Source organism: Corvus hawaiiensis, chromosome 36 (assembly GCF_020740725.1).
Source record: "Corvus hawaiiensis isolate bCorHaw1 chromosome 36, bCorHaw1.pri.cur, whole genome shotgun sequence".
Taxonomy (NCBI): Eukaryota; Metazoa; Chordata; class Aves; order Passeriformes; family Corvidae; genus Corvus; species Corvus hawaiiensis.
This window is the reverse complement of record NC_063248.1, coordinates 684,205-711,831: the sequence shown is the minus strand read 5'-3', so window position 1 is coordinate 711,831 and position 27,627 is coordinate 684,205. Positions and strand designations below refer to the sequence as shown.

At 50.5% G+C, this 27,627-nt stretch overlaps 1 protein-coding gene across 1 annotated transcript in view; it reads right to left on the bottom strand.

The window, feature by feature from the left end:
• The window catches only part of AAK1 (AP2 associated kinase 1), a 65,424-nt gene continuing 37,797 nt past the window's right edge, over positions 1-27,627 (bottom strand). The window contains exons 8-22 of the mRNA XM_048290201.1: positions 27,285-27,417; positions 25,952-26,055; positions 24,918-24,997; positions 23,430-23,584; positions 23,059-23,341; positions 22,668-22,899; positions 19,367-19,587; positions 18,429-18,586; positions 17,950-18,066; positions 16,173-16,268; positions 8,623-8,724; positions 7,512-7,613; positions 6,543-6,653; positions 3,685-3,789; positions 1-2,083 (exon numbers count right to left, since the gene is read on the bottom strand). Coding sequence (XP_048146158.1) covers positions 1,989-2,083; positions 3,685-3,789; positions 6,543-6,653; positions 7,512-7,613; positions 8,623-8,724; positions 16,173-16,268; positions 17,950-18,066; positions 18,429-18,586; positions 19,367-19,587; positions 22,668-22,899; positions 23,059-23,341; positions 23,430-23,584; positions 24,918-24,997; positions 25,952-26,055; positions 27,285-27,417 — 2,094 coding nt within the window. The 3' untranslated portion in view covers positions 1-1,988. The remainder of the gene's footprint in view (positions 2,084-3,684; positions 3,790-6,542; positions 6,654-7,511; positions 7,614-8,622; positions 8,725-16,172; positions 16,269-17,949; positions 18,067-18,428; positions 18,587-19,366; positions 19,588-22,667; positions 22,900-23,058; positions 23,342-23,429; positions 23,585-24,917; positions 24,998-25,951; positions 26,056-27,284; positions 27,418-27,627) is intronic.

Here is a 27,627-nt window from a genome sequence, read left to right as displayed (position 1 = left end):
TAAACATTCACATCTGCTTATTTAATAGCATTATTAACAACCCAGTGCATTTGTCATTTTTTCCAGAACCCTTGAACAAGCGCCATTAGATTTAAAATCTTAAACATTCTTTAAAAGTACTTTAATTCACAGAAATCTTTGTTTCTAATATACAGTAGATGGTTACTTTTTAAAATCCATTCTCTTTTCATATAATCTCAGTATCTGACTATACAATAACTTTCTATCTATAGCGTCTTCATGTTTTCCAGTCCAGCTTGCCTGTGCTTTAGGAATATAAAACAAAAAAATAATAAAGTTCTATCCACAATTTTACTAAGGTCATTTCCATAGTTCTCATGTAAAGCTTCTCTTGGAAAGTGCAGTATACACATGTAATGATACAACACACTTAAGCAATACTTTTATTAATAAGTGTAGGTTTTAAAAGAAGGGTAATGTAGAGACACAACCGATGGGAGTTCTATGTACAGAATTTGTTAAACTAAGTGTTGGGGTGGGGAGGAGATGGAGAGAGGAAAGGAGGAGTCACAAACTTGGGGTTCTTCCCTTCTCAGCGAGGTCAGCACAGACACATTCAGTCGCTCGCACTTTCGCACGTGGGAACTGCACTGTTACTAATACAGCTACAAACACAAACACAGGGAGCAGGAAGCTGGGGAGAATTCCACTACAGAGGAAGAGTCCTTCTGCTCAGAGAGGGCTTTCAAATACGAGATAGAAATTCCGGACTTCATGATAAGCCAAGGAAAACGAGTTGAGCGTATCCAGCTATCGACAAACCAAGCGTGTGAAGGGGGAAAGAAAAGGGAGAACCCATCGAGTTGTAGCAGCACTGATTTCAAACGACCTGAACCAAGTGCATGCGTGTTCACAGAGACTGGGGTGGAGAAAGGCCCACAGGAATCTTTGTCTACTGAAACAATGGCTCCATACTGAACTGGGGTGCACTATAGCAGTTACGAGAGAAAATGGAGAACTCAGAACAGATACCAGATGCTTGACTAAAACCAGGATTAAAAATAGACAAACAACCGTAGGACAATTTGTTTCATACACAATTTACAGTAGGCTGAGGGGATTTTCTTTTTTTCCAGTCAAACACAGAAAAGAAGTCACAGAAAATACATCTGCTGCTGCCACAGCGCCCTTTTCACCCAAAAAAAGGTCAGTGAAACACTAGTCACAGCCATACTCACATGGATTTGGTTCAAAACCTCGTTACGTTTCACTTAGGGTCATTTCTGCAGCTTTAACAATCTGGTTTTTTCTTTTTTCTTTTCTCTATTTTTCCTTTTCTCTGGTTTTCCCTCCCCCAGGAAGTGCAGTTTGTCCCAGCAGGATTGTTACAGCAAACCACGAGCTGGGGGCAGCTGGAAAATTCTTCATGTGCACCATCACCAGAGTATGGCCGGACTGCTCCAGAGGAACTCGGGGCTTCCTCCTCCTCTGAAGCAATTCAGAGCCACCAGCTCTCCTACCCCGTGTCCTGCAGCTGAGGGATGTCCCTACCACTGTCACCTGGCCCCTGCTCCTGCCCAGCCCTGGGGAAAGGGAACAGAACCAAAACCACAGCCAAAAGCACCAAGCAAAGATTGGGACGCGCTGTTCACGCCCTGCTCCGGGGAGAGGAGGCTGGTGCAGGGTCACAGAGCAGCCACAGCTCCCTGAGCAGGGACAGGAGGGCTCCCCACGGTGCTCCCCTGGACACGACCATGGGACAGTGCAGAGGGAACCCCCCCAGGGCTTTACCAGCTTTAGAGAGAACAGGCTACCTGGAGAACTGAGCCAGAATCTGCCCCAGGGCACGGGAAGACAGGGAGAGAGGTGGGTGACTGTCTCCTGTTGGCAGACTTTTCTCTTAATTAAGAAAAAAAACCAAAAAACAAAGCAAAGCCCCAAAGAAGCACAACGGAAGGAAACTCTTCTGGCAACGAAACCGGAGGTTTGGGTACGTTACAGAAACTGCGTCTGCTACTGTGTCACTGCTACAGGTCTATGAGCTGATCCACCAGCAGCAAAGACCTGGCTATGTTGGGAAGACTGGACTCAGAGCTTCCACTGTTGTTTCTAGAATGCCCACCTGAAAGTGTGAGAGATAGGAATTCAGTATTGAACAGGACACACACACACGACAGTTTCAGAAGTTCAAGATCAAGAAAGAAAGAAAAAAGTCAAAGCAAAACAGAAAATTTGCTCAAGCTCTTCTCATTATTTGTACCATGACAGCAATGAATCCCCTGCTCGCTCTTCCACCCTCTCCCCCCAGACCAAACCAGCACAGCAGCCAACAAATCCCTACAAACCTGTTCTTTCCACAAAGTTTATCCAGGCTGCAGAATCCTGTCCTTACTAAGGGATCTCTAAAACAATTCAAGGGCTCCCACAGCCTACAGAAAGGACAGGTCAAAATTTTAAATCTTGAAATTTAGTTGCTATTTTAGGAGCACCTCTGGGTGCTTTGAGCTGCTTCCAGGAGAGCTTGGGCTACTGTGGGACTTTCTGTAACTGGGACTTGGATACTGGAGGAGAGAATCACAGAATGGTTTGGGTTGGAAAGGACCTTAAAGACCATCTGGTTCCAACCTCCCAGGAAGCTCCTCTGTACTCAAGGTGGCCTATCTTGGCCCAGCCTTGGGAGAAACCTCCTCTGATTGCAGCGGGAGCAGAGTTTGTAATGTCTGAACTGTTTCTAACAAGTGTCAGCCTCTGAAAGCCAAGACTAGTGCAGAGCAGGGGCTCAGCACATTCCTGCTGCGACCAAAGCTGGGACTTAGGGAAGCCAAAAGGTTCTGTGACCAAACTGAAAAAAAAAAAAAAAAGGCAAAAAAGCTTAAAAAAAAACCACAAAAAACCAAAAAAAGTCCTGACTTTGTCTTTAAACCTCCACAAGTACATCAAAGGCTGTCATCAAAAAATCCTTTCAATGGGGTGACTGCAGAGAGGGGACCCACTTCATTGATCCTTCACTGGCCATGAGTGAAATGCTGCTTGATGCTGTCCCTGAAGAGCTAAAAACCACAGCACAACTGTTGCTGTTAAGCCAACAGTGCTGCTGGTTCTTCACAACCCCCGTGGGGCTGAGGCTGCTGGCAAGGATCTCATCAAGGGGATCTGGTGCCAGAATGGTGAAAATGAGCAGCTTTCCAGCCACTGTGCTACAGACTCTGCCTGCTCAGAGCTCCTCAGAGGAGGTGGGGACAGGGACCAAACCTCTCACACTCAGTTCCCACCTGTGAAAGACACCAACCAGAAGTGAAAAAACCTCACTTCCAGCAAGAGTTTAGGCTATAAAGGATTATCATCATTATCATCCTTTCTTGTGCCTCATGCCAAGCTCACTTAAAAGACCAAAGGCTTGGACAGTAAATAAGAAGGTGGGAGGACACAGCCCTCACTGCATTCAGCCACTGAGGGGTCTGTGCCCTCCTGGCAGGCTGGGAGAAATCACCCCATGGGAACTCAAATATTGCATGTCTGGTTTTGGACATGGAAATCTCCCAAGCAGAGAATCTACAGGAATTCCAAGGCCAAGGCATCTCACTAAACACCACACTGACAGTATCTTACAGCTCAGGATTTGAACTGGTCACATATCCTGCAGCACCACTGCCCCAAAACCAATTTATGTATTCACTGTTTGCCTTTTTTCCTTCCTTTTTTCACTCTCACATCCTGGCTTACCTTGTGAATTTTTGGATATCAACACTGGAATTGGGTCAAACTCATCTTCTGTCACTTTTTCAGAGCCCTCAGGAGCATCAAAGCCTGATATCAGGTTAGTATCTTCTGCAGCATAGAAGAGAAATAAGGGTAAAGAAGCAAAGACAGCAGAGAGGCTGGTTAGAATTGCCAGGAAATGTTAGAACATCTTAATGTTTTCAGAGACAGCGTTTAGAAGCAGGAGTTTCATTTAAAAGGTGAAATAAAGTTGGTAAGTCGGGGTAGGAAAGAAGACAGCCAATTAAATACAGAAGTGGAAGGGATCAAACCAAACCAAGCAAGCCAAGCCACAAGACCCAGAACAAAACCTGGCCAGTCTGAGGGCTCAGCTGGAAGCCGTGGCACAGGCCTGGGGTAAGCATCCAAGGACTGAAGGTGTTCTTTGTCATGAGCATGGTGTGAGAGCTCAGTCTGGCTCTCTGAAGCCAGGAAAAGGGAAAAGGGCTGGGGGGGAAAAAAAAAACACCACAGAAGAAATTCCAGTCATCTACATGAGACAAAACCCTGAGCTTTCACCCGCAGCAATGAAACAAGAACGGCAACATGAAGTCAGGTTTCCAAGGAGTTTACCTGCCTGAAGAGTACCCAGATGCTGTCAGAGATTTTCTAAAGGCCTCTAGGGCAGTTCTGGGAGATAATTCCATTGATTTCAAACCACATCAGCTGCAGTTCAACATTTGGTGGGAGGCACTTTCAACCATCTCCAGAGATGAGATCATTTATCCACCTCATCAGGTATCTTCAGAGGCTCTCACCCTCCCTGGGCATCACCACTTGTCACTTCAGACACCTCCCAATACCCTCCAAGATCTGCTCCTCAGTTCCTGTATGAAGTCTGAGAGCCCAGCAAGGACACATCAACCCAACAGTTTTCCCGGAATTCCTCTCTGACTCCTGTTGGGAGTAAGAGATTTCTACCTAAAGCTGCCAAGATCTTAACAGGTTTGGGGCGAGATGAGGCCAGGAATCACTCTGGAACTACTCTGTGCTTTGGAGGATCAGACCCAGGGAAAACAACCCCCAAATGTTGTAGGAGAGCAGTGCAAAGTGTCAAACACACAAAGATTCATCTTAACAGGAACTGTCATCGGGACCCCTCTGTCCCCAGAGTTATTTATCTGTGCCTCTTCCCAAGAGCCCTGGAGCTCCTGCAAGTACCCAGTGCCATGGCATTTCTGCACACAGCTGCCCACAGCTCCCGAGGCCGCTGCAGGAGCACTGCCCAGCTGGGGACAGCCCTGAGGAGAGGGCAAGGCTGGCCAATGTCCCCACCCGGGCACAACCCCTCCAAAGCTCTGGAACTCGGCTCAGTGACTTGTGTCACCCCAAGCAGAAACATCCTCCCCCCTCTCACACACAGAGCTTGGTGCTGAATTCAGCAAAGGCAAATTCAGGGACCCTGAAGGCTCAGCACGAATTCCAGGGCCAGCAAAGGGCCCGGTGAAGGACGAGGAAAGGATGCAGTGGCAAGGCTGAAGGATCAGTCCCCGCTCAGAGCCCAGATCCCACTGATAAAAGGATCAGAGCACGGCTGCTTTTCCAGCCCTCCTGGTCCCACTGCAGCTCCACAGGCTGATGACGCCCAGGGACAGCAGCACCTGTCCCAGGGGTGTTTTATGTCATCACCATCACAGGACTAGATAAACTAAGCAAAAAATTAAGAGTGAGACTGATGTTCGGTTAATAACCACACCCCGAGCTAAAAATGAGGGTTTGAAAACAAGCCATAAATGAGTTCTGGAAGATTTTAATACCTTGCCCCCACCTGCTGCTAAGAGAGTCTCACTTTCCTCATCACACATGAGCCTTTCCCATCCCAGAGGAACAGTGGGACAGCCCTGGGAGAGCCATGCAGGGCCTGTTAATTCATTTTCTCATTAAGCCACACCACCACATCTGGGCTTTGCTGTGTCCCAGGATGGAGCAGGAACTGCTCCACATGCACTTCAATGCAGAATAAAGTGGCACAGGAGTGTATTACAGCACTGAGCAATTAGAACAACTGCCTGTGCAACCCAAAAGCTCTATGGAAAACACAAACTCATTCTGAAGTGCCATCAAGTGCAAAAATTGATTACAGACTGTTTTTGCAGCAATTCCTCCATGGCCAGAGCATTTCTGTTGCTATAGGGATACTCAGCAAGTGAGCAAAGCACAACCCAGCTCTGAGGGGCACCCAGGAATCAGCACTGATGCTCTGGGCCTCTCTTTCAAGGCAATGAATAGCCCAGATGTTGTCCTGGCCTTCCCCCTTAGGTTCTCATTCATGTTTGCTATGACACTACAGCTGGACTCAAGAACTTCTGAGAAGGACAACGTTCTCTAGGGCTGGAAGAGCTGATCTGCCTGGGATGCTAACTCCAACAAACCAAAAAAAAAAATTCCTTTCGTTCCAAAAGCTTGTGACAGATGATTGTCAGGCTCCCTTCTGGAATTAATAATGCAGAAAAAACCACAGGTCTCAAATCCCACGTGGAGAAAGCAAACCCAGAATGCATTCACTGAGGAAGGGCTGCACAGAGCCCACCCTTCCTGCCTGCTGGATCCCTTCTGCTGGATCCCCACTGCAAGGAAAACAACACCATTTCTGACAAACTCTGTCTTTACAGTCAAGCTGAATATTTGATTTTTTTTCTCCCTTAGTACTTCAGTGCACATGCCAAGTTTGAGCAGCTTGGGAAGAAAACAAAACAGTGGCTTGGGGACAATAAAACACCAGAACAGGTCAGAGCATCTGTTTATGTAAACCAGGAGCAGCTTCACGTCAGCTGCAGGCCAGGGCCAGGAGGGCCAGGGCTGAGAGCACAGGGCCAGTTTACCTTTGTGAGGCTGAGCTGCAAAAGCTACGGGAGCAAACTCATCCAGGAGGTCAGCAGCAGGGTTAGAGAGCAGAGAACAGTCAAGCAGAGAGTCTTCCCCAGTGAGAGAGTCTGGATCCAGGTGAGCATCCCAGGGTGGCATTGAACAGGACACAAACAGTGTTAAGCTCACATTCCCACATTCCCCTCCACCCACACGCAGGGTACGAGCACAGCTTTGGTGCAAAGCCAGCACAAATGCTGCCATTTCTTGTCATGGAAGAGATTCCACTGCTCTCAGGGAGGGCAGAGAGTCCTAGCACCTCCAGCAGGGTCTCTGTCTCTCTGAAGCTAAACAGACAAAGCAATCCTGCAGAGCCAGGTTAAAGTGGGAGCTCTGCAGAGAGGGAAGAGCTTCAAACCCAGTGCATTCCCACCAGAGACCTCTGAGAAGAGCTCAAGTCCATCTGCTGTGGGCAGTGGCCCAATCGAGGCTGCACAATGAGAAAGGGCCAGGAGCTGCTTCTTGCCCCCATGGGACAGATCAGTGACTGCTCTTGAGTTCTAAAGCACTTCATGGGAGCAAGGCAGCAGCATCCACAGGTCTGTGATGGTGGGCTCAAGGAACACTGTACCATGGAATCACAGAATCTCCTGAGTGGGAAGGGACCCACAAGGATCAGAGCCCAGCTCCTGGCCCTGCACAGACACCCCAAAGTCCCACCCTGGGCATCCCTGGCAGCGCTGTCCAAATGCTCCTGGAGCTCTGGCAGCCTCAGGGCCGTGCCCATGCATTCCCTGGGGAGCCTGGGCAGTGCCCAGCACTCTCTGGGGGAAGAACCTTCTCCATTCCTCACAAGGAGAAGGGGAATCACACAGCACTCTCTGAGCAAGGCCCCAGGTCCCAGCAGTGGGAAGAGCAGCCCCTGTGGAAGCAGCCAGAGCTTTCTGGTCCTCAGAGCCCCCCCAGCCCCCTCCTGCCTCACCAACCTGTTCTGTTGGAGGCCACCGACTCGCTCTGGGATACGAGGCGCTGCGGCAGCGGGGCCTCGAGCCCTGGGATGAGGCTCTCCACAGCTACGTCAGGTTTTCCTTTCCACAGGGGCAGAACAGCAGAGGAGAAGCCAGAGGTCAGTTTGCAAGGAAAAGCAAAAGAAGGAACTGAGGCAGGAGTTGTCTGAATCCTTTAGTGACCCTGTAGTATGTGTCAGCTCAAGGGTTTGTTTGGTTTCAGCTTTCAGTTGCTTTATTTATTTATTTAAATTTGTACAAGCCCAATTTGAAATACCCAGAGGGTGGAACAGCAGGTTACTAACGCCTGCCCTGCAGCTGAACAGGAAGAAAATATCCACAAGATCCTTGTCCAGCAAAAGGAGAACAGTGACCGTTGGAGTCCCCTTGCACTCAGAGTAAATGATCATTAAAATTCAGACAACTGCCAAAAACTGCAGAAGTAGAAGTTGTTTTACAGTGAGTCAGAGCCACAGGTCACACCCAGCTGGTCATGGGACCCCAGCCCATATGAGCAGCTGATGGCAACAACCTGCAGCCTGCAGTGCCTGTCTTCAGTGCCCCTGGCAAGTGCATTAAAACACGGTTCTGCAGCACTCCAAAATCCTGACCCTGCCTGGGGCCTGCTGCATCCAGGCTCACAGCAGCCTAGCATGTTTACCCCTAGCACTCCCCAGGTCCAGGGAATGCTGTCCTTCCTCCTCATCCTGCTGAGGGCCCATGGAGACAGACCACCTCAGTGCCTGGGCCATGGTTAAACACAAAATCTTGACCAGAAATGAAGGTATTTTTGCCATGTTCTTCTTCAATCAGGAATTAACTTTCTTCTACGTAGAGAACACCACCCAAGGCACAGCCGTGCCATGTCACTGCCCAGTCAGTGCACCTGAGTTCAGGTGCAGACCAAAATCCTCACTGCTCAGTGCCCATCTCACGGAGAAAAGGCACATCTGTCTCAGCACGACCCATTACCTCCCTCACGTTGTCCCCCCAGCATCAGGGGCTGCTCTGGGAGCCAGGGGTGCACAGGAGTGACCATGCAGGGCAGGCCATGCCGTGTGACAGAGGGGACGGGGCCTGGGGGCTTTACCATTGACAGCGTCTGACGTGCTACCGAAGGGGTCAGCGACAGGCAGGAGGTCGGGGAGCAGGAGCGCAGGCTCAGGAGATTTGAGTCCCTCAATCAGTTTTTCTGGGGCAAGCGGGAAGAGGAGGAAGGCAGGCAACAGAGAGAAAAAGCAAAGAAAGAAAAAGACAACATTAATGAGGTGCTGAGTTCACGGCTCGCTGTGCGGTGTGTGAGCCCACAGGAGCATCTGCACCAGGGGAGTGCAAACAGCTCCAGCACAGAACCCTGAGTGGCCTGGGCTGCAAAGACCTTTTAAAGCCCATCCACCCCTGCCATGGGCAGGGACACCTCCCACTGTCCCAGGCTGCTCCAAGCCACGTCCAGCCTGGCCTGGGACACTTCCAGGGATCCAGGGGCAGCCACAGCTGCTCTGGGCACCCTGTGCCAGGGCCTCACCCCTCTCACTGTAAAAAGATTCTCTCTTTAATCTAAAATCCACCCTCCTTCAGTTTAACACCATCATCCCTTGTCCTATCCCACCAGGCCCTGTTATGAAGTTTGTCCCTCAATATCACTCAGAGGCATCAGAGGGCCACGGCCTCCTAAGAGAGGTGAGGACATCCTCACCCACCATGGGCTCCTCTCCCCAAGGAGCCACTGTAGAACAGCCCACGGCTCTGGCACTGCCACCCGTAAGTTTAACACAACCTGCTGAACCCCACATTTAAGAAATAATTTTCCCCTCCCTCTCCTTCCTGTGGTGGGAATCTTTGTTAGTGTTTGTGTAATGAGGAGACCCAGGAGAGCCTCGGGGCCAGCTCAGCCTGAGGAGGGAACACAGCCCTGAGGAGCTGCAGCAGAACCAGAGACGGAGCCCCTGCAGCAGGGCCTGCCCTGGGTCACGCAGCTGCCCAGGCACCAAGCAATTCTTTCACCACCAGGTTTCCAATCACACATGTCACTCTCAGCAGCACAACTCCTGAGGTTCCTGTCATCCCTCACACAGACACTCAGAGAGCCTGGGCAAGAAGTTAATCTCAATTATTCATCTGGTTGGATGAGTGATTTCCCAGTCATAACCAGGTCTGCAGTAATGAGATTAATTATTTAGCTTTCACAAGGGTTGCTTCCCAGAACAAGAAGGTAAAGAACAATTTCAGGCTTTACTAGAAGTAATCACCTGCAGCAAAACAGCTCTGATAAAATTTGCTCCACATGGACAAATCTTGCCACTTCAACTCGTTGAAATTACTCCATTTATAATCTAACATTAGAATGTTACCGAACTGTTACACCTATATTTTAATTTTTGAGTTCAAAGATTGGTGTTGTTATTTATTATCCAAAGAAACCCTGCTCACAACTGCACAAAAGCACAGGAATCCTGCTGTGTAAGACTTGCCATGCTGAGAACGCCCAAGAAAAGTTTAAGTTACACTGGTACGTATGTGAGAATAATATCCACCCTTTTTATTGCTCTATATAAATAATAAAATAGTCTACTGGCTTTGGAACTGCTCATTCAAAGCAGGAAAAATTCTACTCCCCACAACAAAGCCAACATCATACTGAAGCAACCAGGAGGGGAAGGAAACCTAAAAATCAGCCCAAGAGGCACCTGTTATATCATTATAGGTGTGAAAAAGGTCAGCTGAAAGGAAAAATGTGATGGAAACAGCAGCCTTAATATACATGAACCCTTCCCACCTGTAAGAACACCCCATTTTAGAGGCTGGATTTGCATCCAGGTGCCATCCCTGGCTTCTGTGGCACAGAGAGGGGCAGAAGGGACAGGCTGGGAGCAGGGGCTTGGCACAAGGAGGTGTTAATGCTGCCGGGGGGGGCTAAGGAGGATGGAAGTGGTTATGGTGTGTTGGGAAAACAGCCCGAGAGCTGTGGGGACAAGCAGACAGGGAACATGCTCCATCCAGGCAGACTCCTCCCAAGGGCCTGTCAGTGCCCAGCTCCTCCCAGGGCACCTGCACCCAACCTGCAGCTTCAAACCCACACACCCAGCAATCATTCCTGTTAGATCCCCCTTCCAGGGGTGCCAGTCCTCCTCTCTTACCTTTGCTCCTGTTGCAGTAGTGCAGATTTTCCCTGTAACACACTGGAACTGCCCCGGACAGCTCCCAGAGCTGCCTATTGTGCTCAGCCACGTTTTTGACCACACAGATTCTGAGAACAAACATGGTACTCTCCCCACATGTTTATTTTCCCTCCTGTCCCAGGGCCCGGCTGGTTTTATGCAAAGTTTTAGGCTGTCAGTGGTTCTCTGTCTGATTTTGTTTCTTGTCTAACGAGATCTCCTTTCCTGCCTCCTTCATTGCTGGTGCTGATCTGCCAGTGCTGTTGCAGGCAGCCACTGCATCCCTCAGTGCGTGATTTAAAGGAACTTTTATCCCTTTTCAGGAAGCTGAGGAGTTCAACAAAAACAAGAAGGTATCAGGATGAAAGGGGAAGGAGATAAAATGCCTCCAATAAACAATAAATCCAATAGACAAACCCAGGTCGTTCCTATGCAAACATATGAACAAGCCCCAGGATAAACAAGGTCAGGAAAAGGTAACCCATTACAGAGGTATTTGACCTCATACAGCTCCTGAGGGCTCTCAGGATGGGCTTTCATCAACTCCAGCTGGGAAATGCGTGCTTTAACCAATCACTGTGCTCCCACTTGAAGCTGCCTCTTGGGGACATCCTTTTCCTCTGTCAGCCTATGGAAAACCTGCCAGATGCTTTCCAGCCACAGGGAAGTAAATCTGACCCAGTTCAGGATGAGCTGACCACTGGTATTTCACCTTCTGCTTTGCCCCATTTCAGCCCTGCCACGGCAGGTTTGCTGGGGCTGTGCAGCAGTCAGGGATGACCATGGCAAGCTTTTAGAAGGTGTCTAAGCTTAAAAGCACAGAGGGGGATTAAAAAGTGCTCTAGAATGAGCCCCTTCCTGAGGTAAAGCCCAGCCACACACTGCAGCCTTCAAGGAAGAATGGGAAACATTTGTTAAGTTCCCTGTTCCTCACAGTAAGAAATTACTGATTGTTTCCTGTCAGAGTAAGAAAAACAGCTGCAGAAAAAGCAGAGCAAGAGCCTACAGCTGATGGGTCTTGGAGCATCCCCGAGAGGCTGATGCTGGTGGTTTCAGAGACTGGAAAACCAAATCACTTCCTCCAGGAATGAAAGCAAGAGCCTTTCCTCTGATTTGCACCAACATAAGAAGGAAGTGAAGCCATTGAATTAACTCTGGATTCGTATCTTGGGACAAGCAAACAGGCCAAACCCCATGCACTGGCTGAGAAGCACAGCTTTGGACAATCCAGTGAGAAAGTGCTGACCTTTGTTTTCAGATCCCTTTTCTAACGCATGCACAAACCTGATGGAGTTTACAGTCAGTCAGTTTGCACAGACTCTGCATCTGCAGCCACCACTGCCAGAGACTCTCTGTTGCCATGCTGCTTTTATTGTTGGCCACACACCCCTTCAGCCACAAAGAATACGCAGCAAGAAACACCAGAGTTAGGACAAAATATCAATCAAGAGATGAGGGAGGCAAAGGGGCTTTGGGTTAGAGCAGACTATTAGAAGGAACAAGGACTCCTGAGAAACTTGCACGTTAACAAGGGAGCAGAGGGCAGAGCTCTGTGCCAAGGTGAGGACACGATGCACATGCCCGAGGCAGGATGGGCAGCAGCAGCACCACACACGGGGCTGGTACTCACTGCAGGGCTGCCCTGGGACAGCACAGACAGCTCAAGAGAGCACACAGCAGAGTCCTTTCCTTCGGGGGCCAGCTGGGAAGAGAGACACGGCTGTGAAAATCCTGCCAGGTCAGCGGGGCTGCAGGCGGGAGGGAATCACCAGCGTGGGCAGAGATTTGTCCCTGGGGAGGGTTTCTGCCTATTGACTGACCAAGTACTAACAGATTAAAGGAGGCCCTGCATGGTATTCAGCAACAGAGCACGTGGACTAGTCCAGGGAAGGCACTGGATTTTCTCCTGATGGAGTTGCTGTGAAATGGGATGGGTTCTTACACAGCACGAGCAGAAAGGGAAGGGGAATAAAGGCAAATGGAATGCTTCGAATGCACGGGACTTTGTGAACACCATGGAGGGTAAAGGACAACACTTAACAGTGGCTCCTTAAGAGATCAAAATCAAGCAATTTTAGTTTCGTGTTCAAGATCTCAAATATTTGTAAAATAATAAATTTCCCCCCCCTAAGAACAACCTCAAAGCCCAGGCAGAAGAACACTGGATGCTGTTTACACTCACTTCGTTGGGATTCTCGTGGCCCGTTGGCTTTGTTGCTTTAAATCATCACAACAACATCTTGTCCTCTCAATACAGCAATAAATCCATCAAGTTCCTACATGAGTAGTTGCCCTTTTCCATCTTCCCAACTCAAGAAGTAAACTCAGATCATTAGTGCACACTCACAGCTGCTGTGCATGCCTAACTTGCATGTGTCATTACTTTATCTCAATGTGTCATCTTGGTGCAAATAAACTCCCAGCAGAAATACAGTTGTTTATGACAGTTGTTATAAACACCCAGACATAGCTGGGCACCCAGTTATTTTCTCAGAATTTATGGACCTGGAGTAGAGTTATGGTGATTAAAAACATCTCATCAAGTATTTTGTTCCAAAAAAAAATAAAAGACCCTCCTACATCAGTCACAGTGACCCCACAGCCAGAGCTCCCCTGACCAACACCCCACGGTTAGTCAGTGGTGAAGCCTGAAATAAGCTCATTAAGAAGAACTTGGCTCATTTCCCTGTACATACACAAGGAAATATGTTTTCAGCATGAATATTTAATTCTCCCTTATTTTAACAGATGTTTTGCCATATTTTTACATCCCTCTTGCCAGCTCCTCTCACTAGTTACAATTCCATTAAGAACTGCAGCCATTACACACTGGAGGAGGAGGAACACACTGAAAACCACCCGACCACATCTGCCCTTCTGCAAGGCAGGAGAGGCCAAGGCCTCTGACCAACACCCAGGTGATGCCACCTGCACCTTCAGGTGCCAGATGGAGGAGGTTTGTGGCTTAAGCAGAAAAAGCAGCTGAGCTTTAGCAGTCCCTCAGCTGCTGCAGTTTTAGAGGGCAGAGCCCCCAGGACTGGCTCTGTAGGACAAACACCCAATAAAACCTCACCCAGGTACTGAAACCCCCCCTGAACAACCCTGCCCGGTAGGCACAGGGTGCAGGCTCACACTTCCACTTCTCCCAGCTGATAAAGACAGAGGTCAAATGTTTTCAAAGCAAGGAGATTCCCTATCTTCTCAGGCATAAAAATATTCCAAACAGAAAGCAAATATTCAGCTGTTCCTGCACAGAACCAAGGCAAGGTGCTGTGCTGGAGCCTGGAGCCACTCCCAGCTCTGCTGACCCCTGCAAACACCTCTGAGCTGCCAGGCAGCACAGCCCAGGGCCAAGCCCAACACAGATACAGTAGGACAAACATGACGTTGCTGGATGACACACACAGACTGAAAACCTGAGTTAAAATCCAGAAGTTTGATCTTTTCTGCTGAGTTTATGAGCAGACAACCCCTCTTAGTTTCAAAGCTAAGGATTGGTCTGTAGCCCTAGTCCTTGAAAATATTCATGAGCTCCTGGCCTCAGGTTTTACTCTAAAAAGAACAAACAAGTGAAAGATGTCTTGGCAGGAACCTTCAGGTGAACAAAGCCAGGTCTCCTGCATGTCCTGTCCCCATGGATGGGGATCCAGTGCACTGAACAGAACCCCAGGCAGCAGGGAGAGCAGGTTTAGCACCTGCCTGCAGAGATCCACGACCAGGCAGGCTCAGATCTGCAGGAGGAGCAACCTGGCACCACAGAACCTGCATCCTCTGCTGCTCTGATGAGCTGCCCCAAGGGCAGGGCTGACAATTCCTCCACAGGGGTTCCTCTACAAGTAAGAATTCCAGAGCTCCCCCAGCTGAGGCTGCGACTGCTGCTCCACGTGGTCCTGCTCTGTGGAGATGCAACAAGGGGAACATCGTGGTGTCCAACTGCGAGCTGAGGATGCTGGTGGGGAAATAAATGGCCTGGGTGACTTCAGTCAGGACAACCAACACTTCCAGTAGCATTTAGGGGGGGGGAGCAAGAAGGAGAAGGTGCAGTCAGCTGCCTTCTGTGGGTTGTTTTCAAGGTAGAGCTGGGCAGGTCAGCTCCTGGCAGTGCTCACACAGGGAACAAAGACTCCCAAGTTCTGCTTCTACTCTCAAACTGCATTTATGGGTAAAATTCCTTTTAGACCAAACCACATTTCTTTGGCTCTTTGAGCATCCACCAGAAGGAGGAAAGTTCCACAGAGTTATGGAAAAAAAGAGGTTTATTTTTTTCCTGAATTGCTCAACTCTCCATGGAGAGATGCCATCTTCACAGTACATTTTGAAGCTTGGGTCTTCCAAACCATCACTGATCCAGAGCCTGGGCTCAGGACAAGGATGGGAGCTGCAGTGGTGCTCTGGGGCTCCCTGACACGGGACCTGTCACACACATTCACCAGAGGGCTGAGAGGCTCCAAGATAAAAACATTCCCATTTTCCAAATCCCACCAATTTGCAAATAAGCTCCTAAGCACTTACATAATCTTGTGCTAAAAAGTGTTGGCTGCTGCAGTCAGAAATGTGCATAGAGGAAAGGGCTTAGAAGCAGCACTGCAAAGTAAATTAAATCGCACCAACTGCACTAGAAACTCTTGCCAAATCAGAAAAGGTCACATGTAACTTGTGCTTCACAAGATGCTCAAATTTGCAACAGACTTTGGAAGCCAAAGGAACACTGACTCTTAAAGGAAAGAAAGATTAACAATAATAAAACCTACAATTTCAAAGCTGGAGACAATTTAAAAACAGCTTAAGCCAGAACAGGTAATTAATTACCTGGGGATTATTTCTCATAGAATCCTGGAATGGTTTGGGTTGGAAGGGACCTTAAAGCCCATCCAGTGCCACCCCTGCCATGGGCAGGGACACCTCCCACTGTCCCAGGCTGCTCCAAGCCCATCCAACCTGGCCTGGGACACTGCCAGGGATCCAGGGGCAGCCACAGCTGCTCTGGGAAATTCCAGGGCCTCACCGCCCTACAGGGAACAATTCCTTCCCAATATCCCATCTATCCCTGCCCTCTGGCAGTGGAAGCCATTCCCTGTGTCCTGTCCCTCCATGCCTTGTCCCCAGTCCCTCTGCAGCTCTCCTGGAGCCCCTTTAGGCCCTGCAAGGGGCTCTGAGCTCTCCCCAGAGCCTTCTCTGCTCCGGGTTGAACAACTCCAACTCTCTCAGCTTTCCCTCCTAGGAGAGGTGCTCCAGCCCTCCCAATAATTTTTGGCTTTGAATGCTAATTCTTTAAAGACACCAACATTTTTGGCATTAGAAACAATGAGATAACCCCAGGCTCCACCATGAAAACCAAGCTCTCACATCCCCGCTGCCAGTGAGCTCAGCAGAGCCTGGCAGTGCCCAGGATTTCAGGTGTGCCTACAAACAGAACCAGGAGATTAAGAGGACAAAACAAAGCCCAAGACTCTGCCCCCCTCCAGCCCTCAGCTCTGGTTACCTGGCGTGTCGGATAACGGGAGAGGAATGAAAGGATCAGGCACAGTCAGAAGAGGAGGGCTAGAGTCCAAACTCAGAATGTCTTTCGTTTTTTCAGCTGGTAGAGAAGAGGAAAGGAAAGAAAAGGCAGAATGAACAAAGAAGAGGAAAGGAGAAAGCACAAAGCAAAACCCCAGCACAGGCACAGCCCCAGCTCCAGCCTGACACAACCACACACAGGCACACTCTGACCAAGTGTGCGCTGCTACTAAAGAGAATAAAAAAACAAACAAAACCAAACTACTGTTACCATGTAGCTCTCCAACACAATTTAACCCACAGATCTCAGAACATTCCCTGGCAGGGAAGAGCTGTTATCTCCCTTCACAGCAGCACAAAAGGTGAAAGGCCTCACGAAGGACACACAGCCCATGTGGGGCCTCTGTGTCTGCAATGAAAGATGCAGCATCTTGCACCAGCCAGACTGGGACAGGCTCCTGCCTCTGAGGAAAGAAAGAAGGGCTGGAAGTGCCCAGCCCAGCACCAAGATTTCCAAGACACCTTCCTGTGCCAAACCCCAGGACTGGAAAGTCAAGGGGCACATTTTAAAGACAGACACTGCAAGAACTGACCATGGTGCAGCAACCACAGAGCCCAGGGCACACAGATGCTCCTCAGGCTTTGCAGAAGGTGCTGCTCAACATCATCCACAAAGGCTGATGGAACACCATGAACTGCTCACAGCTGGACAAACTCAGAAAGCAGCTCCCCAGGAGCACTCCTGTATCGGGGACTTCAACTCCTTAATTCTCAGGTAAGAACCAACATACCAAGCTCTGTTATAAGCTCCTCGAAATCTCCTTTTATAAACAGAAATAAGCATAAAAGGATTTGTCACTCCTTGCCCCACAAAGGATTCTTCAGTCTCTTCCCAGACTCCTCTCACCAACAGCTGTTTTGCTTCTGTGGGGAGGCATCAACCAGGTGCATTTGTCACCAACAACAATGACTGCAGCAGGCAGGGGGAGGAGGATCCCTGGCATTTGGAGCTCCTGGAAGCAGCTTTCCACCACTGTGCTTGGCAGGGCTGTGCTGCACTCAGTGAGAACTGATGCTGAAGGATTAGAAATGAGCAGCAGCACTCGCTAAGGGGTTCTGGCATAGAAGGGGCTGCTCACAGCAAAACCTTGGGACACAAGGACCAAAGGAGACACCAGACAAGGTCCCACAGGCAGAGGCTTCTCCAGAGAAACTCCTCAGACCAGCCAAGGACTCTGGAGCCACACAGCCCAGCCAGGGCAGAGCTTACTGCCTTCATCACTTAGCACGTCGGTTATGAGAATAACCGTGCTCTCCTCCGAGGACCTTCCCTGCTCACTCATCCCTGCTGTCCTCACTCTGCAGCAGAGACATCGTTATCCCTGCTCCCCCAAACAGACCAGCAGGTCTGACCAACACCTCCAAGCCAGTTCCCTCACTGCACACATCAGGTTTTATTTACTCCTCGTTACGAGCTCTGTGGAACTTCTACACGCTAAGAAGCTTCCTTGGGAACTTAAGGGGCTCCGTTTCCTCACTCACCTCTGCCTCCACACAGTGTCGTGGTCTCTGCCACCCAACTGTGGCAAGGGAATGCATCCTTTGTACCTTCCCAAGACACCTCCTCTCCTGAAGTGCCAAGCCTACTCCCTGCAGCTCCCAGTGCCAAGGCCCAGCTCAGTTTGTATCAGTTTTCGTTCCCTTTCAAAGAGTTTTATGACCAGGAGCTGCCATTCCACGTTGTTCATGTTCACACTCACCTGGCCCAGCAGTGAAGGAAGAGCCACCAAACGCGTCCGCCTGGGCTGCGGGCGCAGCCGGCTGGAAACCCGGGATCAAGTTCTCTGTGGAACTGCCTGCCTTTTCTGGAGCTTTCCCTGGAATGCAGACCCAGAATTAGGGGAAAAACTTCTATTCTGAAAGTAGGCTGCTTATCTGTATTTTTAGGACACTGTTCCACTGTGTGACTTAAGTCCCCTCCTGCAAATCCCAACTTGCAGACGAAGCAGAGTTTAAACTGTGGCTTCCACAGGCACCTGAGCAGGGGCACTGTCAAAAGCAGCTGCTACCTCTGCCTTTGAGGCACCACTGAATTGCAAACAGAAAGAAACTGGAAGGACTCAGCCAGAGGACTGGAATAATATGGGGCACGCAGGCAGTCCCTGCCCAAAAGCATCCCCATTCCGTGGCATCTTCCCTTTCCAGAGCAGGCAGGTGTGAAAGCACCCCACGGACCTACCGTCCCCCAGCTTTGCAAAGTCCTTGTTCAGCAGCTCCTCAGCTGTGAGCTTGGAGAAGTTGTCATCGTCAAAGGGGTTCCACGTGGACACGTCGGGGGGGTTGTAGACATTCTGCTGAGAGGTCCTTGGCGAGCCCGAGGGCGTGGTGGAAGCAGATCTGGATGTGATCATCCCACACAAGAGCAATTAATCACCCATCTGAAATCCTCTGGCCAGCACTATCAGCTGGTCCAAGCTACTGCACTCTAATGACCTCCCAATTAAAGCATCCACTGTAAGTTACTGCAGTCGCATGCTCGGATGCCTGGGAGCGCTCAGCCTCATCTGCTCCTCAGCTGGCTGAGCACCCGCATCTCAGGGGTTAAAACCAGCATCCCACTGGGAACAGCTCTCTGCAGTGCCCATGGGAAGGCTTCCTGCCTGTAGACAAGAAAAGTGGCCCAGAAAATACTCCAAGGGAATCAGAGCTCCATTAAGGTTGGAGAAGATCTCTAAGACCATCATGTCCAACCTTCAGGAAGTGCTGATGTCAAGCAGTGAGAATGCAGTGCACACCAGGGCTACGGCTGAAATGACACTGCTTTTGTGAGCCAGAGAAGGCCCTGGTCACCAAAGCTTTTTGGGAGCACAAAGGACTGATGAGGACTTTGCGTCAGATTTTCCAGCACTTTCTGCCAAGCCCTAAACTGAGCTCTTGAAGGCAAAGACTCACTCGGACCTCAGAGTTTTGTGGCTACCTCCATTCAGAGCTTTGCATCAAACACCTCCCAGAGCCTGACACTGCCCTCCCTCCACGCCCCACACCGAGGCCCTGGGCACCTACTTGGACTTGTTGAGGCTGCCCCCACCCTGGGCACTCACTTGGACTTGTTGAGGCTGCCCCCACCCTGGGCACTCACTTGGACTTGTTGAGGCTGCCCCCACCCTGGGCACTCACTTGGACTTGTTGAGGCTGGCCTCGGCGGCCGCGGCCTGCAGCAGCTGGGTGGATTTGCTGGCGGGCACCCCGAACACGGCGCTGTGGGTGACGTCGCTGAGGATGCGGCGGTGCCCCGCGCGCTGCGCCTTGGGCGAGGACGGCGGGGTGAGCGAGCCCAGCTTCTGCCCCTGCGCGGGGGCCGTGCCCTGAGCCTTCTGCTGCTGCTGCCTCGCCTGTGCCTGCCAGGGGAGAAAAGCACAGCGTCCTTGGTTGGGAACAGCAGCCACGGGGAGAAAACAGCTCCTGCTGGAGGACCCAGCATTCGAGTCGTGGACTGGGGACAGTCCGGAGGGGAAAAAGCAGACAAGCAAAGGCATCGTGGCAGGGGGGATTTGCTGCTCTGCAGTATTTCTGCAGGATTAGTGCACAGGCAGAGACTCTCTCCCCTTTCTGTGGTGCAGCTCTGGAGGTAAAACCTCCATTAGGACTTGGCAAAGACTCGAAGCTGCTCAGGGGTAGAGAGGCTGAGATCCACAGCAGAACTCAGATCACAGAGCACAGGAGTCTTGTCACAGGAACACAGGGAGGGGGAGAAGGTGAAGGACAGTGCTGCCTGCAGGTAACGTGTGACTGAGGTCAAATGCCTAAAGGGGTGGAGGCCTTGTGCAGAAATTTTGAGCAAAAAACTTTCTCTTACGGGGAAGGAAGCAAAAAGAAAGCAAGGACCACAGGAGCAACATTTGTCATCAAAATTTGGAGGAGAAAACCAGGCACAGTTGGTTTAGGTGTGAGCCAAGACAGTCCAGCTACAAACCCTTTGGAAACTGCAAAGGGTCTCCTCACGCTGATTTCATTTTTCCATTGCTTTAGTCTTCTATTACACTCACAAACCCATAAATACTTGAAATATGGTTTTGTAGTGATAAACAACAGCACCACTTGTGACTGTTTGATTTTTCACAATCTGTCTGTCAGGGAGGTATCGCTGCTGGATTTAAAACAGAAAAACTGGAATACAAGGAGCAGCAAGCTGTGCATGTTGCCTCCCCTGCCTGGGCACTGCCTCCCTGTTCCCAGGCCTTTTCCAACCAAGATGAAGGGCTTGGAAGGACCTAAGAGGGCAACAGGAGACAGTTACATGCCCAGTGTGGTGCTGAACCCCGGTGGGAGAAGGCAAACAATGGGGAGCTGTCATGCTTCTCCTCTGGCATTCCAGGCAAACTCGCTCACTGCAGAAAGGCAGTGACCTGCCTGCTCCCCATGCACCCAGCTCCTATGTAGGTCACTGCAGAACAGGACATTTGGTGCTGAGAGATAAAAGGGCAGCGCCGAAATTGCCACAGGAATGAAGGCAGAGCTTATTAAGCTGGAATCTCCCAACGTGAAAAGGTTTTGACAGGTCCTGGCCAGGTGTCTTCTGCTCAGAGACTCTGCTCTGCAGACAGCAGGCTTCACTATCATTTTTTAAATGAGCCAACCACTGTTTTTCCTTCCTGACTGCTGCAGGAGCAGAAACATGTCCAGATGTGTCCATTCTGATCAGCCTACCAGGGGAATAAGGCTCATTTTCAAGCTAGCTGATTTAATAAAATTAAGACTGTTCTTGTGCTAGCAAATCACAGCAAAGCTCTTGATTCAATGCTCCATTTGAGGCATTTCTGCTCTAAAAGGAACAGAGTAATAATGGGCATCACTCAAAACCTGTCTGCACAAACTGAAAATCTCCCAACTCCAACAAACTGACCTGCCCCAGGTCATTCACCAGAACAGGAACAAGTCCAGGAACACAACAGCTCCGAGCATATCCCCCACCCAAACCAGGGCTGGAAATGCAACAGCAGAGGGGGGATATGGCAGAGCCCTGAGACACCTCAGAGAGCAGAGCAAACAGCTGCCCCAGCACTGCTCAGTTCATGGATTTTCGAGTTTATCAGTCAAATGAACTCCTGAGGTCACTTCCAAGGAAACTGGAGAGGGGAATTAACTGGCAGCTCACAAGCCAGCACACAAAGGGACCCTCAGTACCCTTGCAATAATGGAATCATGGGATGGTGTGCGGTGGAAGGGATCTTAAAGGTCACCAAGTTCCACCCTGTGCCGTGGGCAGGGATGCCACTCGCCCCACCCAGCCCTGGACACTTCCAGGGTTGTCATCAGACACTGCCTGCTTTGCACACCTGCAGCCAGGTGCAGCACAAACACTGGCAGCCTCCTCCTGCCTGGTGCCCAGGATTACTCCTAGCACACAACCAGAGTTAGGGACACCCCTCTGAGCTCCCAGAGCCAGGGAAGAGCAGATGGGACTGCACAGCAATGGAAGCAAGAGGCACAGCTTCCTCTCACAGCCCTGCAGAGCACTTTGGCCCTCTGGCACAGCTCCCTGCCCCTCCCTGGGGGCAGCTGCCTGTTCCTCTGCACACGGACATATTTTCCATCAAGTAAAGAGCATTTATTTTAGGTGCACATTCAGATGATTAGTACAGTGGATGATTGATTTATTTATTTTTAGATACGGTGCTTTCAAAAGTGTCCTTTGAAAAGTCTCCTTCCCCCTGCATTTATTAGAAAGTTAACCCAGTGCTGGGAACAACCAGGAAGCTGTTTGTGCCTTTCCCTGAGCATCAGACAAAAGTTTTCCAAACAAGCAGCAACATAAAGTAGTTCTGGTGCCTGGTGCCCATCCTGGTGTTTAAAGTCCAAATAACGTTTCAGAGTTTCTCCCCTGTCTTCTATGGCAACGTGACAGGGGATGGAGAGAAGCTGCATTAAGCAGCTACTTAGATCTCTTCATCTGCTTTCTACTCATCCATTACTCATCTGCTTTCTATGGACCCAGAGCACAATTCCGGAGTCCAGCATCCTGCTGGAATGAGAAACCCAAACAACTGCACATCTCTGAGGCAGCAAGGTCAGCGCCGACATCTGTGACTCAGTAGTAACTGAGTTATTACTAATCAGGCCCCAGAACCACGGGATTGTTTGGGTTGGAAAAGGCCTCTAAGGTCATCAAGTCCAAACATTTCTCCAGATCTACCAATGCCACCACCATCCATGTCCCCAAGTGCCACATCCAGATATCTGTTAAATCCCCCAGGAATGGGGACTCCACCGCTGCCCTGGACAGCTGTGCCAGGGCTGGACAACCCTTTGGGTGAAGAAATTTTCCTAAGATCCGACCCCAACCTCCCCTGGCATCTGTGATCTGGGCTCTGTGGCTCTGAAAAGCCAGCTGAGGAGTCCCCAGCACACAGGAGCTGGCAGAGGAGCATTTGCCAGCAGCCCAAGTGCCAGTGCCCCATCCCTTCCCCCACGGCCTCACCCCCTGCTCCTGCGGCTGCGCCGGTGCGGCCGCGCTGGGCTGGGCCTGGGGCTGCGCCGGCGGCTGCTGCTTCTGCTGAGCTGCTGCTGCTGTGGTCTTCTGCTGCATGGCTGCCTGCTGGGCCATCAGCTGCTGCTGCTGCTGGTAGTAGTTCTGCATCAGCTGCTGCTGCGCGGGTGCTCCTTGCTGCATCACTGGGAACTGGGAAACAACCGCCGGGTGAGAGGTTTGAGGTGTGGTGGACGTAGACCATCGTCTTGCTAGAGGACTGGGGACACACTGGAAACGCCTAAAAGCTGCACCCATTCCCCCCAAAAGCACAGGAAGCTTGCCACAAACACAAAGCTCCAGCCTTGCAGACGGGGATGTGATGAACCCGCCGCACACACCCACCTGCTGTGCCTGCATCATCTGCTGCTGCTGCTGCTGGAAGTAGGCAGCCTGCTGCTGCTGCTGCTGCTGCTGCTGCTGCTGCTGCAGGAGCTGCTGCTTCAGGAAAAGCTGCTGCTGATGCTGAGGGGTGGCCTGGGGCTGTGTTGAGGGGACCTGGGGCTGTGCCTGGGGCGCTGCTGCTGGTTTGGCCGGGGGCTGGGCTGGAGGCTGCTGGGGGGCTGCTTTTGGCTGGGGGGTGCTGGCAGGGAGCGAGGGCTGGGCACTGCCCAGGGCAGCCGGGCCTGCAACTGGGAGAAGAACCCAAACCCAATGTTACGTCAGTGCCCTGAGGCACACAGGGTGCAGGGACCACACAGACACGTCACTCACCCTGTGGCTGAATGGCTGCCTGGGCTGTGGCTCTCTTCCTGGGCGTCAGGGCTGGCTGGATGGGCAGAATTCCAGGGTTGGGCTGGGTCTGTCCTGCTTTAGGTCTCTGGCGGGGTGCTATGGACGTTTCTGTCGTAGGGATGGGGTCTGTGAGCCTGTTAAGGAAGGAGAAGAAGGAAGGACAGTGAGCACAGCCTGGGAATTGGGCAGCTGGTGCACAGAACACACAGCAGGATTAAACACTCACATACACTTCAGCTGTGTGTGACTGACAAAGGTGAAACGCTCATGAGCACCCAGACACACCAAGCACAGTAAAACCTCCTGGATGCATTCACAACAATTAATCCAACACTGTCGTTCTGACTTCTCTGCCAATCGTGGCATCTTCTCCTGGTGGACAGCTGGGACTTGTCAAAACCACTCAACTTATATTCAACTATTTCTTACAACATATTGCTTGAATCCACTCAGACTTCTGAATGAGCACATGAGGGACACAAATCAGCTCATGAGCAGCTGGTACCTTTGGGCAGAGTTGTCTAAATTGCCATCTTTAGATGTACTTTAACTTTGGTACACTCCAGAATCAGGTCATTGAACTCTTCTGATCTCTGCTCAATGTTTACTGAGCTCCAAAAATGCACAGCAAGAGAGAGGAGCAGCCACCCCCCCAGCCTTCTGTGAGCACCGTGGTTTGTAGATACCAAACTGCTCCTGATAACTAACGAACCTGATACCAGATTGTTTCTGGTAGCTGACAAACCTGACTAATGGGAGAGTAACCGTGCTCAGTTATGAACACAAGGACAGACTCCTGGGACTGCCAGACAGGGCACATCCCACTTCAGACCAGGTTTGTCCAGCAGAACTAAGAAATCTCAATTACAGAGCCACAAGCAGAGCAAGCAGCAGCAAGAGAAAACCCACAGCACTACAGTGGGTCAGGCAATTGGGCTTTTGTGTTTTCCCCACTGAAATGACAGGACTCCTGCAGAAATCACAGCAGTTTTGTGCAGTACCCACGGGGTCAGGTCATGGTGTGCCGAGGGTCAGACCCTGCTGCAGTTTCTCAGCAGATTCCTGTTCTCTGGGCTGATCCCAGGCCCACTGCAGCAGCTGCAGTTTCTCTCCTGACTCTGCTCTCAGGTACTCCCATGCTCCTGATGGACACACTGGATTCATCCAAGTGCCAGAACTCCGAGTGCTGCTCTCAGGAAGAGCCTTTGGGATGAAGAGCTGCTGAGTCCTGCTGAGCAGCGCCCAAATCCCACCTCCCTGCAGACAAACTCCCCCACTGTCTGCATCTGCTGCCTTTCAGATCCACGAGCTCAGGGCTATTCCTGGCACTGGAGAAACCCCAGGACCGCAGTGTTTGTCCCCATTTGGCAACTCACGTCCCCAAGGAAGCAGCTAAATACACCTTTGCTAATGAACAGCAGAGACAACAGGCAACAAAAGAGGGCAGTGAAAAGCAGGTGGGCTTACCTGGCCTTTGGCTGACTCTTCTTTGCAGCAGCTTCACTTGCTTTAACTGGGTCTGGGAGTTTCGCAGGGATTGGAGAGTTCTGCAGATCCCAAAACCAACCAATTTAGTATTTTGAGGGCAGAAAACCGAGTCAGAAATAATGTGCAAAAACATCACAATAAAACAGGGAGACCTGAGGATTCCCAAAGCCATTATTCCTCATGCTGGACACATAACAAACACCTCAAAGTTCATGTCATGGGGAGACATAGCTTGGAAGGGTCTTTACAAAGGAAGAAAAGAGGGCTCAGCTTTTTGACCATTGAACATGGAACATGAACACAAAGCTCCACAGCACAACCTGGGCATTTTTAAAAGACAAGCAGGGGACAGTAGAGACAAAACTTACTAATGATGCTATAAAAACACATGAATAATAATACCCAAACTATCTCTTATTCATAAAGACCATAAATAAGCACCTGAACATGTGGAAAAAACCCTAAGTTTCTATTTACGTAGAAACAACAAAATAAAACGTCTGTCACAGGCGTCCATAACAACATAAGAAAATAATTGTCAGCTCTATTTTTCAGCTGAAGTCTCTAAAGACACACTAAGAAGGGGCAGATGGTTGTGTAAGGTCTGATGCAGCTCAAATGCCAAGTCCCAGCCAACAGACCCAGAACTGTTGTGTTTAAACCCAAGTGCAGGCCAAATTACACATGCTATGATGAGCATGCCTGGAAATCAAATTGGTTTCCCAAGCATGGCCTAATTTTCCATGTTCACATGCACAAGATCTCCTGGTTGGCCTCACACTGGTGACTGGGTGAGGAGGTAAATCAGAGACAAACAGAAGTAAGTACCATGAGAAACCCTGATTCCTGACCCAAAGAATCCAAACCAAACTGTGCTGTTACAAACGAACAAGAAAACCCTCCTAATTACAGAACTGGGGAACAACCAACAGAATTGAGCCAAATGCTCAATATTCAGCAACTGCCTCCCCAGCCCCTCCCAGAGCCCCCTGAGGCCACTCCTGTGTGCTCACCTGGACATTCTGCACCGGGCAGTCCTTCTTGGCCAGTTTGAATGCAAAGTAGGAGACCTGATAAATGTCAGGTCTCTTATCGGGGTCTGGCTCAAGCATATACCCTTGAAGAGACAGAGATGCTGAGATCAGAGCAGCAGGACACACGGATGCAGGGCAGCCAGCTGTGGCAGCACCTCAGACTTGATACAACAAAGGACTTATTTGTGCTAAGGGTGGGGAAGCCCTGGCACAGGGTGCCCAGAGAAGCTGTGGCTGCCCCTGGATCCCTGGAAGTGTCCAGGGCCAGGTTGGACGGGGCTTGGAGCACCCTGGGACAGTGGGAGGTGTCCCTGCCCATGGCAGGGGTGGCACTGGATGGGCTTTAAGGTCCCTTGCAATTCCATGACTCTACATTTGGTACAACCAGGTGCTAACAGGGTGTCCTGTCTCCTTCAAAGCACATGGTCAGTGCAGGCTCAGCAGGGCTGGGCTGACCATGGGCTCAGCTAGGAACAGGGCAGGACAGTCAGGATGGACCAGGACATATTTTCCAACAGAGCTGTGACCTGCAGCTGCTACCGGAGCCTCTGGGGCAAGGAGGGGAAATGCTGCCTGGTCAGGGAATAGCCTGGGGTGGGACTGGGCCCCTCCAAGTGAAGCCACAGGAAAAGGGCTTGATCCAGCCCCAGTGTGTCAGCAGGGCAGGAAGACAGGGCAGCCACAGGCACCACTGTAGATACCCCCACATCAGCAAAGAAAATACCAGCCTGCTCTGCAAACACATCCAACTCTGTGTGAGTCAAGACTGTGGCTAGGAAAAGAAAAAAAAAATCAAAAGCTTTGCTGGAAACAAGAGAGCTGCCCCAGCTTTGCCAAGAGTAGTGCATTGTACACTTAATTACACATTCACTCTAGTCAGTGGGATATTTATAAATCATTTCAGTTCTGTTTCCCAGTTCACAGAAGATGAATTCTTATCACTAGCCTAAGTCACTGTGGTCTTTTCAGTTCCTTATCCAAACAGATTTATTACTGCAGAAATACGTTTCTGCATAAATAGGCTTATTGTGCAAGTTTCTGTAGGACTCAAACCAAACGGTTGTCTGTGTTCCTGCCTTTCCACAGAGCTCACTCCAGCCTGGCCAAACAGAAATCTCTTTGTCATGACTGTCTCTCCAAGAGTGATCTCCTAAGCTACCAAAAAGATCACTTTAACCACCTCTGTGTGCAAGCAAGCCTCTGAAAAGGAGAGAAAAACTGATGTTTTTACTGTAGGGGCAGGGGATGTAAGACCAAAACCCCTGTGCTGTTTTGGGCCTGTCCGTCAGTCACAGCACCGCCAGACACTCACGGATGAGGCAGTGCATGTCCTGGGAGTGCCGGGAATTGTCTGGAATGGTGAAGTTGCCATCACAAATGGCCACCTGGCTCTCCCCGAAGGGCAGGGTGAAGTAGCACAGCTTGTACAGCAAACAGCCCAGGGCCTGCAGAGAGAGAACAGGGCAAGGATTCACCAAACTGAGGCAAGCAGGGCACGGCAGGGAGCAGGAGGTCTGCACCAACACCCTGTGAGGGACCTGAGACAGGCACAGCTGCAGGGGAAGATGAACACATGCAGAGCTCTCCCTCGTTAGGCTGAGCCACTGATGCGGGGGATTGTTCATCATCACGCTCCCCACGGCTCCGCGGAGCGC